The following is a 13,284-nucleotide window of genomic DNA, read 5'->3' as shown; positions in this document are numbered from 1 at the left end:
AAGAGTAATTACATTTTGTGTCTTCGAAGAGAGAATGACTTTTGCTGTAGCTTTCTCCTCACCCATTACCTATTAATTTAGAGAGTAGGAGTTTCTCCATCTCATTCTACACCCTTCCCCTTTTAAATGGTGTGAAAGAGGGACAGAAAAGAATGTCTTCTCTAGTCATCCAGCAGTATGACTTAGGGAACATGGGTAAGAAACTTGGGAGGTTTTTGTTTTGTTTTCTTTTCTTTAAAAAAAAAAACTATCCTATTACAAAGATGGGCAGTCTGTCAACTCGGGCAGTAGAGAAAAATACTTCATTCATTGATTTACTTTTTCTGATAATTTAGTGACTATTTCTAAAAATACAGTAAGTTTCTACTGGCATTTATTTTGAGCTAAAGTTCTATTTAAGAGATGAAGACAATATTTTTAAAGTTAAGTTTTTAGAAAACCAAAAACTAAGGTGACTTTGTGACTTAGGTTATTGTAGCAATGGCTTTCTTATAACTTAAAATAGAGACATAGCACATACTTCTCAAATCTGAAGGATGCCTCAAAGAAGCCTGTGAGGGGGCTTCATTATGCCTCTCTGGTCTTGTCAGAGATTCTGTGGAACACAATAATTTATTTTTTGTTGGTGATTGTTAACAACCAGAATTGCTTTTTGACAAGTAAAACAGTTGTATTATTCCTTAGATTTCACTGTGTCTTTTTTCACATATCTAAGATGTAGATTTGTTTCTCAGTTACCAAAATGAAGAATGAGATCAGTTCAGAATATCAGATGATAGCATTTTTTTTTCATCTAATTAAACACCTCCTGATTATACCAAATGGGAAAAGACTATTTCTTTTTCCCTTTAAATCTAGAAAATAGACTTTTAAAATCTTGTTAAAATGAAACCCCTGTCAAGGGAGATGAGTAAGCAAGAGAATTTTATCTTTACAGAATTTCTCTTTGCCACTTGTTTCAGGTTAATGGTAAGAGTTACCCGCAGGCTAAGTTGCTATTGGGACAGATGGGGGCATTGCATCCAGCCAATAGGCTAGCTGCTTATATCACAGGCAGGTTGCGACCCTCAGTCCTGGACCTCTCAACCCTCAGTACTGTCATCTCCAAGGTAGCATCCAATGCCAAGGTGGCTGCATCCAGGAAACCACGTACCCTGTTGCCTTCAACACCCAATTCCAAAACGGCATCCTCCTCCGGCACTACAACAAATCACCCTGGGAAGAATCTGAAGGCATTTGTCCCGGCAAAAAGACCAATTGGTAAGTTGGACTATATATATGTTTTTAAAAGTCCTGTGACTTGGTGTTGGGCCAGTGGATACAGTATGGAGGTTGTAAAACTTAGAGAAATAAAGAATCTGGCATTATTCTTATTCTTGTTGTCTATCTTGCTCATTTTTTTTTTTGGAGTGAGGTGTAACTCTTCTGATGACGTACAATACTAAATGAATCGAACTCTAGTTAGTTTTACAGTTGTTTCCTAGACTTTTAGACTTTTATTCATATAGAAAAGACTTTTAGGTTTTTAATTTTGTTTTTAAAAAGAGAAGACAAGTTCTTAAAGGTACTTCCTTAATTTAATATTGCTCCTATCAGGACTGGTGTTTTTTTAACCAATGATATGTATTTCCCTTGAACTTATAAAACTAAGGAGCTAGCAAAATCAAAGTAAGTTGAGTTAGTATAGGCTTAAAGTATAGAGAAGGCGCTTGTAAACCACGATTTCGGAAACGTTTCTTTATTCATCCCTGTTCTGTGAATGAAAACCTCTTTTGCTTATTTCAATGCTAAAATCTGTAATAAATTACCTTCTTGAAAACATTTGTATTTTAGCATTGAGAGTATATAGAGTTGGTTTATTGAATTCCTCTTTGTTTTTTCAAATCTATTTGGGAATGTTAAGTAAAAGTGTCAATTACTGTATTTTTTCTCTAATAGGAAATTGAAGTCTCTGGCTGAATGCCAGAATTGTGTGAAGATGGGAGGGTAGGCATTGTATGCCTTAAAAAGAACCCGTTTTATCTCTTTTTTAAAAAGTAGCTTTAACTTGTGATTTTAAAAATAAACAGTCCTCTTCTGCCCTCTATTGAAAAATATCTTCATACATTTCAGAAATATGTAAAACTTAACTGTTTTATAAGAGGATAGCAATAAAGGGATGGAGATACTGCAACAGAAAGAAGTGATGGAAACAAGTTTTAAAATTAGAGTTAGAAAAAAAAAATCTTTATCCGTTTTAGGTGATGAAATTGTGTACTGCTGTATGTCTTTTTTAGTGTCCTGGCAATTTGACTATATTGCATAAACAAAGATTTTTAGTAGGAACACCAAATTTTAATCCCTTTCTTGTTAGCATTATAAAGGTTTGGTTTGGGTTAAGGGAAGTGTTTGATTTCCGTGGCTAGAAATTGGCACATATAATGCAGATAGGTAGTACCTGTAAGAGATTGACCCAGTGGTGCACACAATAAATGTTGATAAACACAATCACTAAGAGGATAAAATATGAGAACTGAAGATTTTTGACCTGCAAATTTTTATTTGCAGCGGCTCGACCCTCTCCTGGTGGTGTGTTCACACAGTTTGTGATGAGTAAAGTTGGAGCCCTGCAGCAGAAGATACCTGGAGTTAGCACACCCCAACCCCTAACAGGGCCACAGAAGTTCAGTATCAGACCTTCTCCAGTAATGGTCGTCACACCTGTGGTTTCTTCTGAGGCAGTTCAGGTGTGCAGCCCTGTTACTGCTGCTGTCACTACTACCACCCCTCAAGTGTTTTTAGAGAATGTTACTGCTGTGACACCTATGACTGCTATTTCTGACGTGGGAATTAAAGAAACTACTTATCCTTCTGGTGCCACCACTGCAGGGGTTGTTGAGGTCTCTGAAACTAATACCAGCACCCCTGTAACACCTACCCAGTCTACAGCCACTGTGAACCTTATCAAAACAACTGGGATAACCACCCCTGTGGCTTCAGTTGCTTTTCCTAAGTCTTTGGTAGCATCTCCTCCAACCATAACTCTTCCTGTTGCTTCCACTGCCTCCACCTCCATAGTCGTGGTGACCACAGCTGCATCTTCCTCCATGGTGACCACACCAACTTCATCTCTTGGCTCTGTTCCCATTATACTCTCAGGAATTGATGGGAGTCCACCAGTGAGCCAGAGACCAGGTAAGGCCTAGTTCTTACTAGGTGGTTTACTATACAGCTGTTCACATAACTTTGTGGTTGTGATAGAATTATAGATATATCAGGGTAACAGGGTAGATGTTTCTGCTATAACATGGTACATGTATTCCTGAAAACCTTAGTATTCTGCAAAAGTTAAACAATGAAAATAATAGAGCTCATGTTATGACAAATCACTGAAAATCTATGCAACCTTATCACCCAGAACATGAATAAAAATCATAACTGGTACCTTGGATTTAAATTGAACAGCCTTGATAAATGGAGCTGGAGATTTCCTCAGGATGTTAAAAGTACTCAAAAACATTAGAATGGAAATGCTGGCTGAAGGATACTGAGATAAAGCATATGGGAGTGGAGCTCTGAGCCAGTAAAGCAGTCCTTTTGGTGGGTGTGGTCTGCTGTGTGCTGAGAGCTAGGGGTGCACGTCTCTGAGGAGGGAACTCAAACGTAGGGGTTACCTTTTTTGGGAGTAGAGTGGGCTGGCGCTTCTTTTTAATTAAAAAAGAGATCACAGGGCTTTTGCCTATACTGCAGCCAAGCTGAGGGCTTTTTCTTTTTCTTTCTTGCTGAGGAATAAAATTCTAGGTCTCCTTGACTAGTAAAAATCATTTGTGAATCAACCTGAATCTTATATACTACTGACATTATTCTACTTAGTTATTGTTTACAAACTAATTGAAATAGAAATAAGGAGATGTATTTCTTTGCTTAGGACTCTATTATATGTTTATTAACTTTTTAGTTAAAAATATTTTCTCTTGTTGACTTAGGTTAAGTGAATTTGATATAGAAATAGCCCATACTTGGTAGTTTTTCTATCCTAATTTAACAAGCTAAAGTAAGTAGCTTCCTTAGTGTACTCAAAGAATAATTACTGTGGAAAAGAGTGAGAGATTTGGCAGGATTTAAAGAGAAATAAATAGGGAGGGGGTTAGGGGAAGGTAGATGGAGTAAAAGGGGTCAAATATGTGTTGACAGAAATCTATGGGAAGTGAACACAATGTAAATATATATATGCTTTACTGTTAAAATGTACAGCTGAAACCAGATTTCATTAGCCAATGTCACCATAAAAAATAAATTTAAAAAAATAAAGGGAAATAAATAGCTATCAGCAATTTTGTCTTGGTTATTGATATTTTTATTCCTAAATATTTTTGCCTTTAGTGACATGGTCCAAATCCCTATTGATATTTTAGGAAAGAAGTGATTTGGGAGTTAGTTCATAAGTTGGAATTATTCATTGAAAAGTGAATCACAATATTAAATGAGTTATCTTCTGCTTTTTCTCATAAATAAATATATAAAAAAGATTATAAAAAGTTATTTTAATACATCATCTTGGAAGTGAGGTCATTGTTGATGAAGCTGCTTTGATTTCCTATCGAATCTCAAGGTTTCATACATATGGTTTAGAAAACTATCAGTTTAAATCTTGTCATTTTAACTGGTCATATGGATTCCAACCTTTCTTTATATTTTTAATTGTCATGAATGAAACTAATAAAGCCATTTAGCTTTTTGTAGTTTATTGTTTCTCAGATTTCAGTCACTCCGAATATACATTTGTGTATTTTGCTCTCATTCCCATGTACTACATTGACAGTGTGTTTATTTAATCAACTCATTTGTTTACTTAAGTGTATTTTTAAAAAAGCAATTTACTGTAATTGGAAAACATTACTTGCCAAAATAGAGGTTAATCCCATAAATAAACACATGGAAACAATAATAATAAAAATAATAAATTCTAGCTAGCTACTATAATATGTTTTTAGTATATGGCTTGCTCTATTAATGAAGAAAGCTAGAAAATGCTGGCATAATATTAAAGACATAAAGACTGGTACTTTTATATATAATCAAAAGGTTAAAATTGGAAGGGGAATTTCTGACATGGTTTATTCTATATCCATATGCCACCTAAAACCTAATATCTTATGTATTACTTGAGGAAATGTTAACAGATTTTTCTCATGCCATTTTACAAATGGAGCTGACCTAGATAACTGCTACTTCTAAGGAAGTGTGTATAATTTTGTTCTAGGTTTATAAAGAGGATCCCAACTTGGGCACTTAGATATCTGTGATTTTTTCATTTGACTTACCTTCTTTTTCTCTTGCCTTTCTCACATTTCAGTAAACAATGTCATATTTATTACCATGTGTATTGAAGACTGCTTTCATTTTCTGAACTGGAGTAATTTGAGTCACTAAAATTTAAGTAGAAATTTTTAGGAAATTAATGCTCTAACATGTTTCTTAATTCACATAAATGTTTTTGTTTAAATTGTACACTTTTTCACGGACAGTTGGGTCATTGTTTTTTATTTCATTTTCAAGAGTACCGGGTCTTCTATATATATAATTTGTCATTTTAATATTGAGTATGACTTTCTTGTAGAAATTTGATACGTTTCATGGGGCAGGGTGCCTATCTAAAAGGATATCACATGTTAAATCTGTTGATTTTTCTATTTAGTGACAAATTAATGAAAATTTATTAATAATGTTAAATAAGTTCACTAATTTGAATGGTAATGTTAGACCAGTTTCATTTATGCTTATTATTATTGTTATTCCTACCTCTTTATCCCCATGTCCAGAAATCTTATCTGTAGATAAGATTACAGAAATCTTATCTGTAGATAAGATTTAGCATTTTTAAATATCTCTTCCAAACATTAAAGTGAATCTTTAGATATTGTTGATAGCTTGAAATCTCTTTTAATTCCATCTTCTGCATTAAATTTTTGCTTTTTCTGTTTGTTTTAAAACTATCTTTTGCCTCTTCTAACCAGGCTTTATTTCCCTGCTTCTTTGATGTCTCTTAATTTCATTCCATTTTTTGGGGGTATGTATTTTTTTCCTTATGAAAAATAATTTCCACAAATCTTTATGCTTTGCTTATTTGTCAGTGAATTTTAAAAACCAAGAAGTTTCTTATACCTCATAATTTTTAGTTTTTGACTATGATATTTGAATATGATATGTGAAACTAAGTCATAAGTCATAAGTCTAGTTAAGTGTTAACAGCCTGAATTTTAAAGTTGAAGAGAATTTCATCATGAATGATCTCTTCAGCATTAGGGAGAATCCAGATTTAGAGGCCAGCCTATGTTTTTCATTAGGCAGAAGTATTATCTGTTTAAATACACCTCTTGACAATTGATTTTTTTTTTTCTTTTTCTTTACCAGTTTAAATGTAAGGTCCTGCAATGTCTGGTTAATATTTAGGTTTAAGATAAATTGTTTTCAGCTGTAGGACTATTAATTAGCATATCATAGCATATCATAGAGGTACAGGATTTCACCAGCTTTTTAATGCAAATTAAAAGTTATTTGTAGCATGGTCAGATCCTATGTCAATAATTTTTTCTTAAATGTGTTAAAGGGAAATTCTAATACTATGTTTCCATTTCCTGTTTTTCAGAAAATGCCCCTCAGATTCCAGTGGCTACTCCACAGGTCTCTCCTAACCCAGTGAAACGTACTGGACCTCGATTGTTGTTGATTCCAGTGCAGCAGGGTTCCCCTACTCTTAGACCTGTGTCAAATACACAACTTCCAGGACATCGGATGGTCTTGCAGCCTATTAGGAGCCCAAGTGGAATGAACCTATTCAGGCACCCTAATGGGCAGATTGTCCAGCTTCTTCCTTTGCATCAGCTTCGAGGTTCTAATACCCAGCCTAACTTACAGCCTGTCATGTTTCGAAACCCAGGTATAACACTACAGATCTCTCTGATGAGTTTTTCCTCTGTTGAATCATTTGGCCATATGGAATGTTAATATGCCAGAATTGGTTTTCTTAGTCTCTTAGAATCGCCTGTCTAAAAAGAAAAGCATACCCTGGAAGTCTTGATATGGGTAATGGTGACTTAAAGTCTTCTTTTTCTTACCAGGGTCTGTGATGGGAATCCGGTTACCCACTCCTTCCAAGCCTTCAGAGACTCCACCATCTTCTGCTTCATCCTCTGCTTTCTCTGTTATGAGTCCTGTAATTCAGGCTGTTGGGTCTTCTCCAGCAGTGAACGTTTTCACTCAGGCACCATCATTGCTTTCTTCTGGACCTAGTTTTGTGTCTCAGTCTGGTACATTGACCCTGAGGATTTCCCCTCCTGAACCACAAAGCTTTGCAAGTAAAACAGGCTCTGAAACCAAAATAACCTATAGCTCTGGAGGGCAGCCTGTTGGGACAGCCAGCCTCATTCCTCTCCAGTCTGGTAGTTTTGCCTTGTTGCAGCTCCCAGGACAAAAACCTGTTCCCAGCTCCATTCTTCAACATGTTGCTTCTCTTCAGATGAAGAGAGAATCCCAGAATGCAGACCAGAAAGATGAAACAAGCTTTTTAAAAAGAGAGCAGGAGACTAAGAAGGTCCTACAGTCAGAAGGAGAAACTATAGACTCTGAGACTAATGTAATAAAGCAAAACTCAGGAGCTACTGCCTTAGAAGAAACCCTGAATGATTCCTCGGGAGATGGGGGTGATCATTTAGATGAAGAATCCCTTACAGAAGAAGGTCCTGAAACTCTTAAACCTTCTGAGCATTCCTGTGTCACTGGATCACACACAAGTGAAGCCTGTAAAGATGTTGATGAAGATCCAGTTAGGAATCAAAACAGTTCCAAAGAAAAACTGACTGTTCTAGAAATTAAGACCATTACTGAAAAATCCAGTAATATGACAGTCCAAAGTGTAAGTAATGTGCAGCTTAAAAAACAACTTGGTAATGTGAAAGTGGAACAGCAGAAAGTATTAGACAGTCCAGAGGAAAAATCAAATGAATTTCCAGTAATCTCCAAGGAAGAGTGTAAACTCGGATTATCAGGGAGCACAGTGGCAGAGCATCAGTCTGATCCACAGCCAGAGGCCAAGGAGAAGGGACGTGGAGACTCTCTGAAGGACAGTATTAAGGAGAGATGGAGAAAACACCTGAAGGGCCCATTGACCCAGAAATGTGTTGGAACTTCACAAGAATGCAAGAAAGAGGCAGATGAGCAGTTAATTAAAGAAACAAAGGCTTGTCAGGAAAATTCAGATGTGTTTCAACAAGAACAAGGCATCTCTGATTTACTTGGGAAAAGTGGAACTACTGGGAGTACCAGAGTTTTAAAAACTGAATGTGATTCTTGGAGTAAGATTTCTAGTTCTGCAGCCATCTCCATTCCTAGGAGAGCTACAAAAAGGAGCAGAGGGGAAGGACATTTTCAAGATCATTTACTGCTATCAGGAGAACAGATACAACCAAAAGAAGAGAAGGGTGGGAGAAGCAGTGCTGACTTCAGTGTTTTGGATTTGGGAGAAGAAGATGAGGAAGATGAGAATGAGAAAACCGATGATTCTATTGATGACATTGTGGATATTGTTTCTGACTACCAGAGTGAGGAGGTTGATGATGTAGAAAAGGTGGTGAGCCCATTTTTGTTGTGACTGAACCTCAAGGATTTAAATGATTTAGTAGGGACAGTAGCTTTTCCAGAAGATCACTAAGACCTTGATACATTCAGTTGGATGCCTAGATTTAGATCATGTTTAAATGACTTTGTATTTTTTAGGCTGTGTCAGTCAGGTAACATTTATTGAGCTTATACTGTTCTTTGAGACTTGTCTGATATTATGGAAAGGCTGGCTTAAATCTTTGGGGGATAGATGCTTGAGAGTCCCTGTCAGGTTAGGTTTAAAAGAGAAATCCTAAAACCACTGTTCTCATTTGATCCCAGTTAGTTTTTTTGGACATTTTCTATATAAAGTAATTATAGTTTATCTGATAGATATATAAGAAACCAGGGAATGGGTGACCTTAGAACTAGAGGAAAACTTATCTACCTGCATTAAGAGAGAGGTTCTTTTTGGAGAAAAATGGAAAATACCATTTAATATTTTAACATAACTGTGCCTTAAGTTGCTCTTTAACTCCTAAAATTAGTTTTTATAATTTACATTCTGAACTTTGGTCATCTTCCTTTGTAATATGACCTTTATAATTTGGAATTTCTGAAGTCATTTTGTAGACTTCTTATTTAGGGTTGTATTTCCTGAACTAAGTAATTGAGAGTCAGGTATAATAATAGGGCAGGAGTTGGGCAAACTTTTTCTGTAGAGGGCTAGATTGTAAATATTTTAGACTTTGCAGGCTAGATGGTTTGCTGTTGTAACTACTCAATTGCTGTTGTAACATGAAAGTAGCGTGAAAGCAGCCGTTAACAATAGTAAGTGAATAAGTATAGGAGCTGTGTTTCAGTAACACTTTATTTACAAAACAGGTTGTGGGCTGTGGTTTGATGACCCCTAACATGAGATATGCTCTAAATCATAAGGAGATTATAGTTAGTTGCCTGTGGGGTGCCCCGAAATCTAAATGGGTTAGTCCCTCTCTTCAGGAGCAGATAATATGGCCTTATGCACTGATTGTCAGTCAAGCAATTTTTTGTTTTAGAAACTCACTTTCTTGAGATTCGTTTAGCCTTTGTGTTACCTGGTCCTTCTGTGTTAATGCCTAACTGCCTTATGCAGATAAAACATAACAAAAAGATAAATATTTTAAAACTAAAATGTTTAAATATTTTAATATTTTTGTGTTGGTTATTACTGTACCTCAGTTGTCTCATTTGTAAAACGAGGATCTAGTTCTATAATTGGATGGTTCTGTAGTATTTGCCTTATATTCTATCCCTGGCCTAATCCTTTTTGAGGACAGATATCTAGGCAGCTGAAGAATCTGAACTCACTGAGTTTAGGAGTTAGATTGCAGATCTTTTTCCAGTCTCCCATTGTATGTCAGCCTGGATAAGCATCAGACGAAAACAGTCCAACTTTAAAACCAGTGAAAACTATTGCTGTCAGTAGAACTGACTTACTGTAACCTTTAGAGGAGTTTCTTAATCATACAGGGTGGCATTGCTTGAATTTCCTAATAGGGACTCTGACATACAAGGTACGCTGACCTTTTTCAAAGTAAGGGCATTATATTAAAAGATTTCTAAAATCTAAATTCTACATTGTGTTTATGTACCTGTATATACCTATGATATCTTTATGCTTGTGATTACCATATTGGAATAGTGTAAGGAAAATTGTGAATAGCCTCTATAAATCTTCCATTGTGAAGTTTATTGGATATTATTTACAAAGGCCTGAAGTTAAAGCCATGCAGTAGTCAGAAATTCTTCAGTTTTAATACTATAAAGCATCTACCTATATTACTATTCAGACTATTTAGATTCTGTTGGGACTCTGTTGATTTAGCTTTCTAGAGTTAATTTTAATATACACTGTTACATTGTTTAAATTTATCATACATTGTTTAAATTGTGCTTAAATTGAGAACATAAATGATGGCTTGCATTTAGTGTCTATCAGCCTTATGGAGCCCATAATTTGGGGGTAAGTAATTTTTCCAACAAGTTTAAACATAGAATTATTAAGGTGATTAAGATGCCTTATTTTGAGTTGTACCTCTTTGGTACAGTATTAATATAGATAATCTATTCCCTGTTTAGAGTCTGGCATAGTAAACACTACTTTTAAAGGTGGACTTTAAAAATATCTGCACATCTCATAATCTGTATATTCTGTTACATAAAATATACAGTGAGTTTCTGTGACAGGTGCTCAATAAATGCTTACTGATTGACTTGTTTTTTTGGTATAATAAGTAGAAGAAGCCTGGGCTTCTTTTGGTATCTAAAATTCTTCCAAAGCCCTTGTTCTGTAAAGTTGAGAGACTTAGAAGACTGTCTGGGCTATATTCTTTTTCTGTAATTGGCTTGAGTATGTTTTTGTGAGAATCTAATACGGGGTTAGCTATGAAGCATTCTTAAACTAGAACCTGAAATTTTCTCTTTTCCACTTGCCAAATTTTATTTTACTGCTATTTAATTTTAAGATGTAGGCAGCTTTAATATATCCATGCTTGAATTTTGTCCACTAGAAATAACATTGCAGCATCAGTATAGCCTTTTGGGGATTCTGTTTAGTTTAATGATGTCTATTTAATATATATCTGTGATTTATAATCTAGTTCTTGGTTGTTGCTTTGTGAGTTAATTCCTTATGATTAACAAGTTTAGAATTGTCAGTACTCATGGTGTAAAATCAGTGCTTGGCACTGGTTGGTTTTATAAGGGGAGCATTCAGTTGAAAAGTATAGGTGTGTTTGCTCCCAGTACATTATTTACTGATGGAATGCTGTATTTCAGGATAACTGTATAGAGTTCATTGAGGATGAAGAGCAGGTGGACATCGAGACTGTAGAAGAGCTCTCTGAGGAAATTAATGTTGCCCACATGAAGACCACAGCTGCTCACATGGAAACTTTTAAACAGCCGTAAGTCTTATTTTTCCACGAATTGTTGTTGTTTTCGACCATAAACAAAACTGTTCTGTTGGGTGCTCTGGGTAACTGACCTGGTTCCTTTATTCCTCTAGCTTTTTTCTGATGTGTAGGTGAGAGGAGCTGAAATTCAGAGGTGGTTAACTTGGCTTGGTTATTTCTAGGAGACTGTGTAAATGTGAATAACATTTGCTTTTGGAGCCTGACACATTGGTAATAAAATAATAGTTTTGCTAGTTTGTAGCTATTTATCCTTGGGCAAAGTCTTTAATTTCTCAGATTTGTAGGTTCTTTACCTATGAAATGAGGAAAATGCCCCCATTTAAATGTTAAATGAGTTAATATAAGCAGCTAGCATAACTGACACAAGTGGACTGCTCAGCAAAGGTTATTAGTTCCTTTGTCTTTTAAGAATAAGGCATTAAGTTTTAAATTTGCTTACTTGTACAGGTGAGATACAGAAAGGAAAATTTTCCTACCTGTTCAGCTGATGAGATGGAAATACAGAGGACATGACAACTTGCTCAGGAAAATTTATTCCATTTTCTGTTTTAGTGAGCCTTATATTGATTAGGGATTGGGGTGTGAGAAAAAGAAAGAAAAGGTGAGATGAGTTCTTACCTTTGTGCCAGACACTGTACTTTTTCTTTTATCTCATTAACTACCATATAAAGTAGCAATGAGTTAAGAAAGAGTAATTTTTCATCTCTAGTGATGCTGAGAACGTATAAGGAGGGAGAAGTCCTAATAGTTTTCTTCAATGTGAAGGTTGAAAGAGTTTAAATCTCTTAAAAACTTAAGTAAAGATTCAATTTCAGCTTTATTGGCTGGATATAAGTTCAGCATACTAAAATCGTGTTCTTAAACAATAACAAACAAAAAAGTGTAATCTAAAAACTACTACCATTTTTAGTAGTAACAAAAAAATCTGTTTGGGACTAAACCAAAGTTGTGCAAAGCTTTTATAAATGTTACTGACACTGAAGAAGACTTCATCAAATGGAGAGTTACCATGTTATAATGGAGGGCCAAGAATAACCAACACACAAAAAGAGCACAAACTATTATAAAAGAGCAGATTGTTAAGAATTAAAAATTTTTTGTCAGAATACCATGAAAACAGTGAAAAGGCAAACTTAGACTATAAGGAAAATATTTGTAATAGGTGTTTGACAAAGGATTATTATCAAGGATATAAAATAATTGTTACAAGTCAGTAAGAAAATAATTCAGTTAGAGAAGTTAGTAATGGGTATGTCAAGCAATTCACAGAAGAGGAAACCTAGATGGCTGGTCAACAAAGCAAATGTGTTCAATTTCACAAGTAATTATGGAAATGCACATTAAACTTCAGTGACTTTATCAATTCACAAACCCATAAGAGTTGCAAAATTGAGAATTTTGATAGCACTGCTATTTAGTTGTGGAGCAATAGGAACATATTACAGGTGGGGAGTGTAACTTGTAATAACCCCTTTGGAGAGAGAACTGTGGCATTACTAAATTTGAAGATGTTCATGCCTTTCTTCTACCCATCCATTCCACTCTTAAGTATATACCCTAGAAAAGCACACACATATGTATAAGGAGTCATGTATGGAACTATCCATTGCAGCACTGTGAAAATTTGGAAACAAACCTAGTAACATTCTGAAAAAAAAAAAAAATTGGGGAAAATTCACACTTTGGGATACTGCATAGCAGTTAAAATGATTGAACTAGAACTATATACATCAACATGTCTGAGATAAAA

General features: G+C 35.2%; 1 protein-coding gene across 14 annotated transcripts in view; it reads left to right on the top strand.

Moving 5' to 3' along the window:
* The window catches only part of MGA (MAX dimerization protein MGA), a 79,318-nt gene that overhangs the window by 54,370 nt on the left and 11,664 nt on the right, over positions 1-13,284 (top strand). For 9 of the 14 annotated variants that reach the window (XM_039888427.1, XM_039888429.1, XM_039888434.1 and 6 more), the window contains exons 14-18: positions 963-1,260; positions 2,548-3,174; positions 6,629-6,919; positions 7,101-8,605; positions 11,398-11,525. In XM_039888427.1, the coding sequence (XP_039744361.1) occupies positions 963-1,260; positions 2,548-3,174; positions 6,629-6,919; positions 7,101-8,605; positions 11,398-11,525 (2,849 nt within the window). The remainder of the gene's footprint in view (positions 1-962; positions 1,261-2,547; positions 3,175-6,628; positions 6,920-7,100; positions 8,606-11,397; positions 11,526-13,284) is intronic. The other 5 variants (XM_039888435.1, XM_039888432.1, XM_039888436.1 and 2 more) reach the window with 4 other exon arrangements.

The sequence above is a fragment of the Pteropus medius genome, unplaced genomic scaffold (genome assembly GCF_902729225.1).
Source record: "Pteropus medius unplaced genomic scaffold, Ma_sr-lr_union100, whole genome shotgun sequence".
Classification (NCBI taxonomy): domain Eukaryota; kingdom Metazoa; phylum Chordata; class Mammalia; order Chiroptera; family Pteropodidae; genus Pteropus; species Pteropus medius.
The sequence above is the reverse complement of the archived record's forward strand: the minus strand, read 5'-3'. Positions and strand labels throughout refer to the sequence as shown.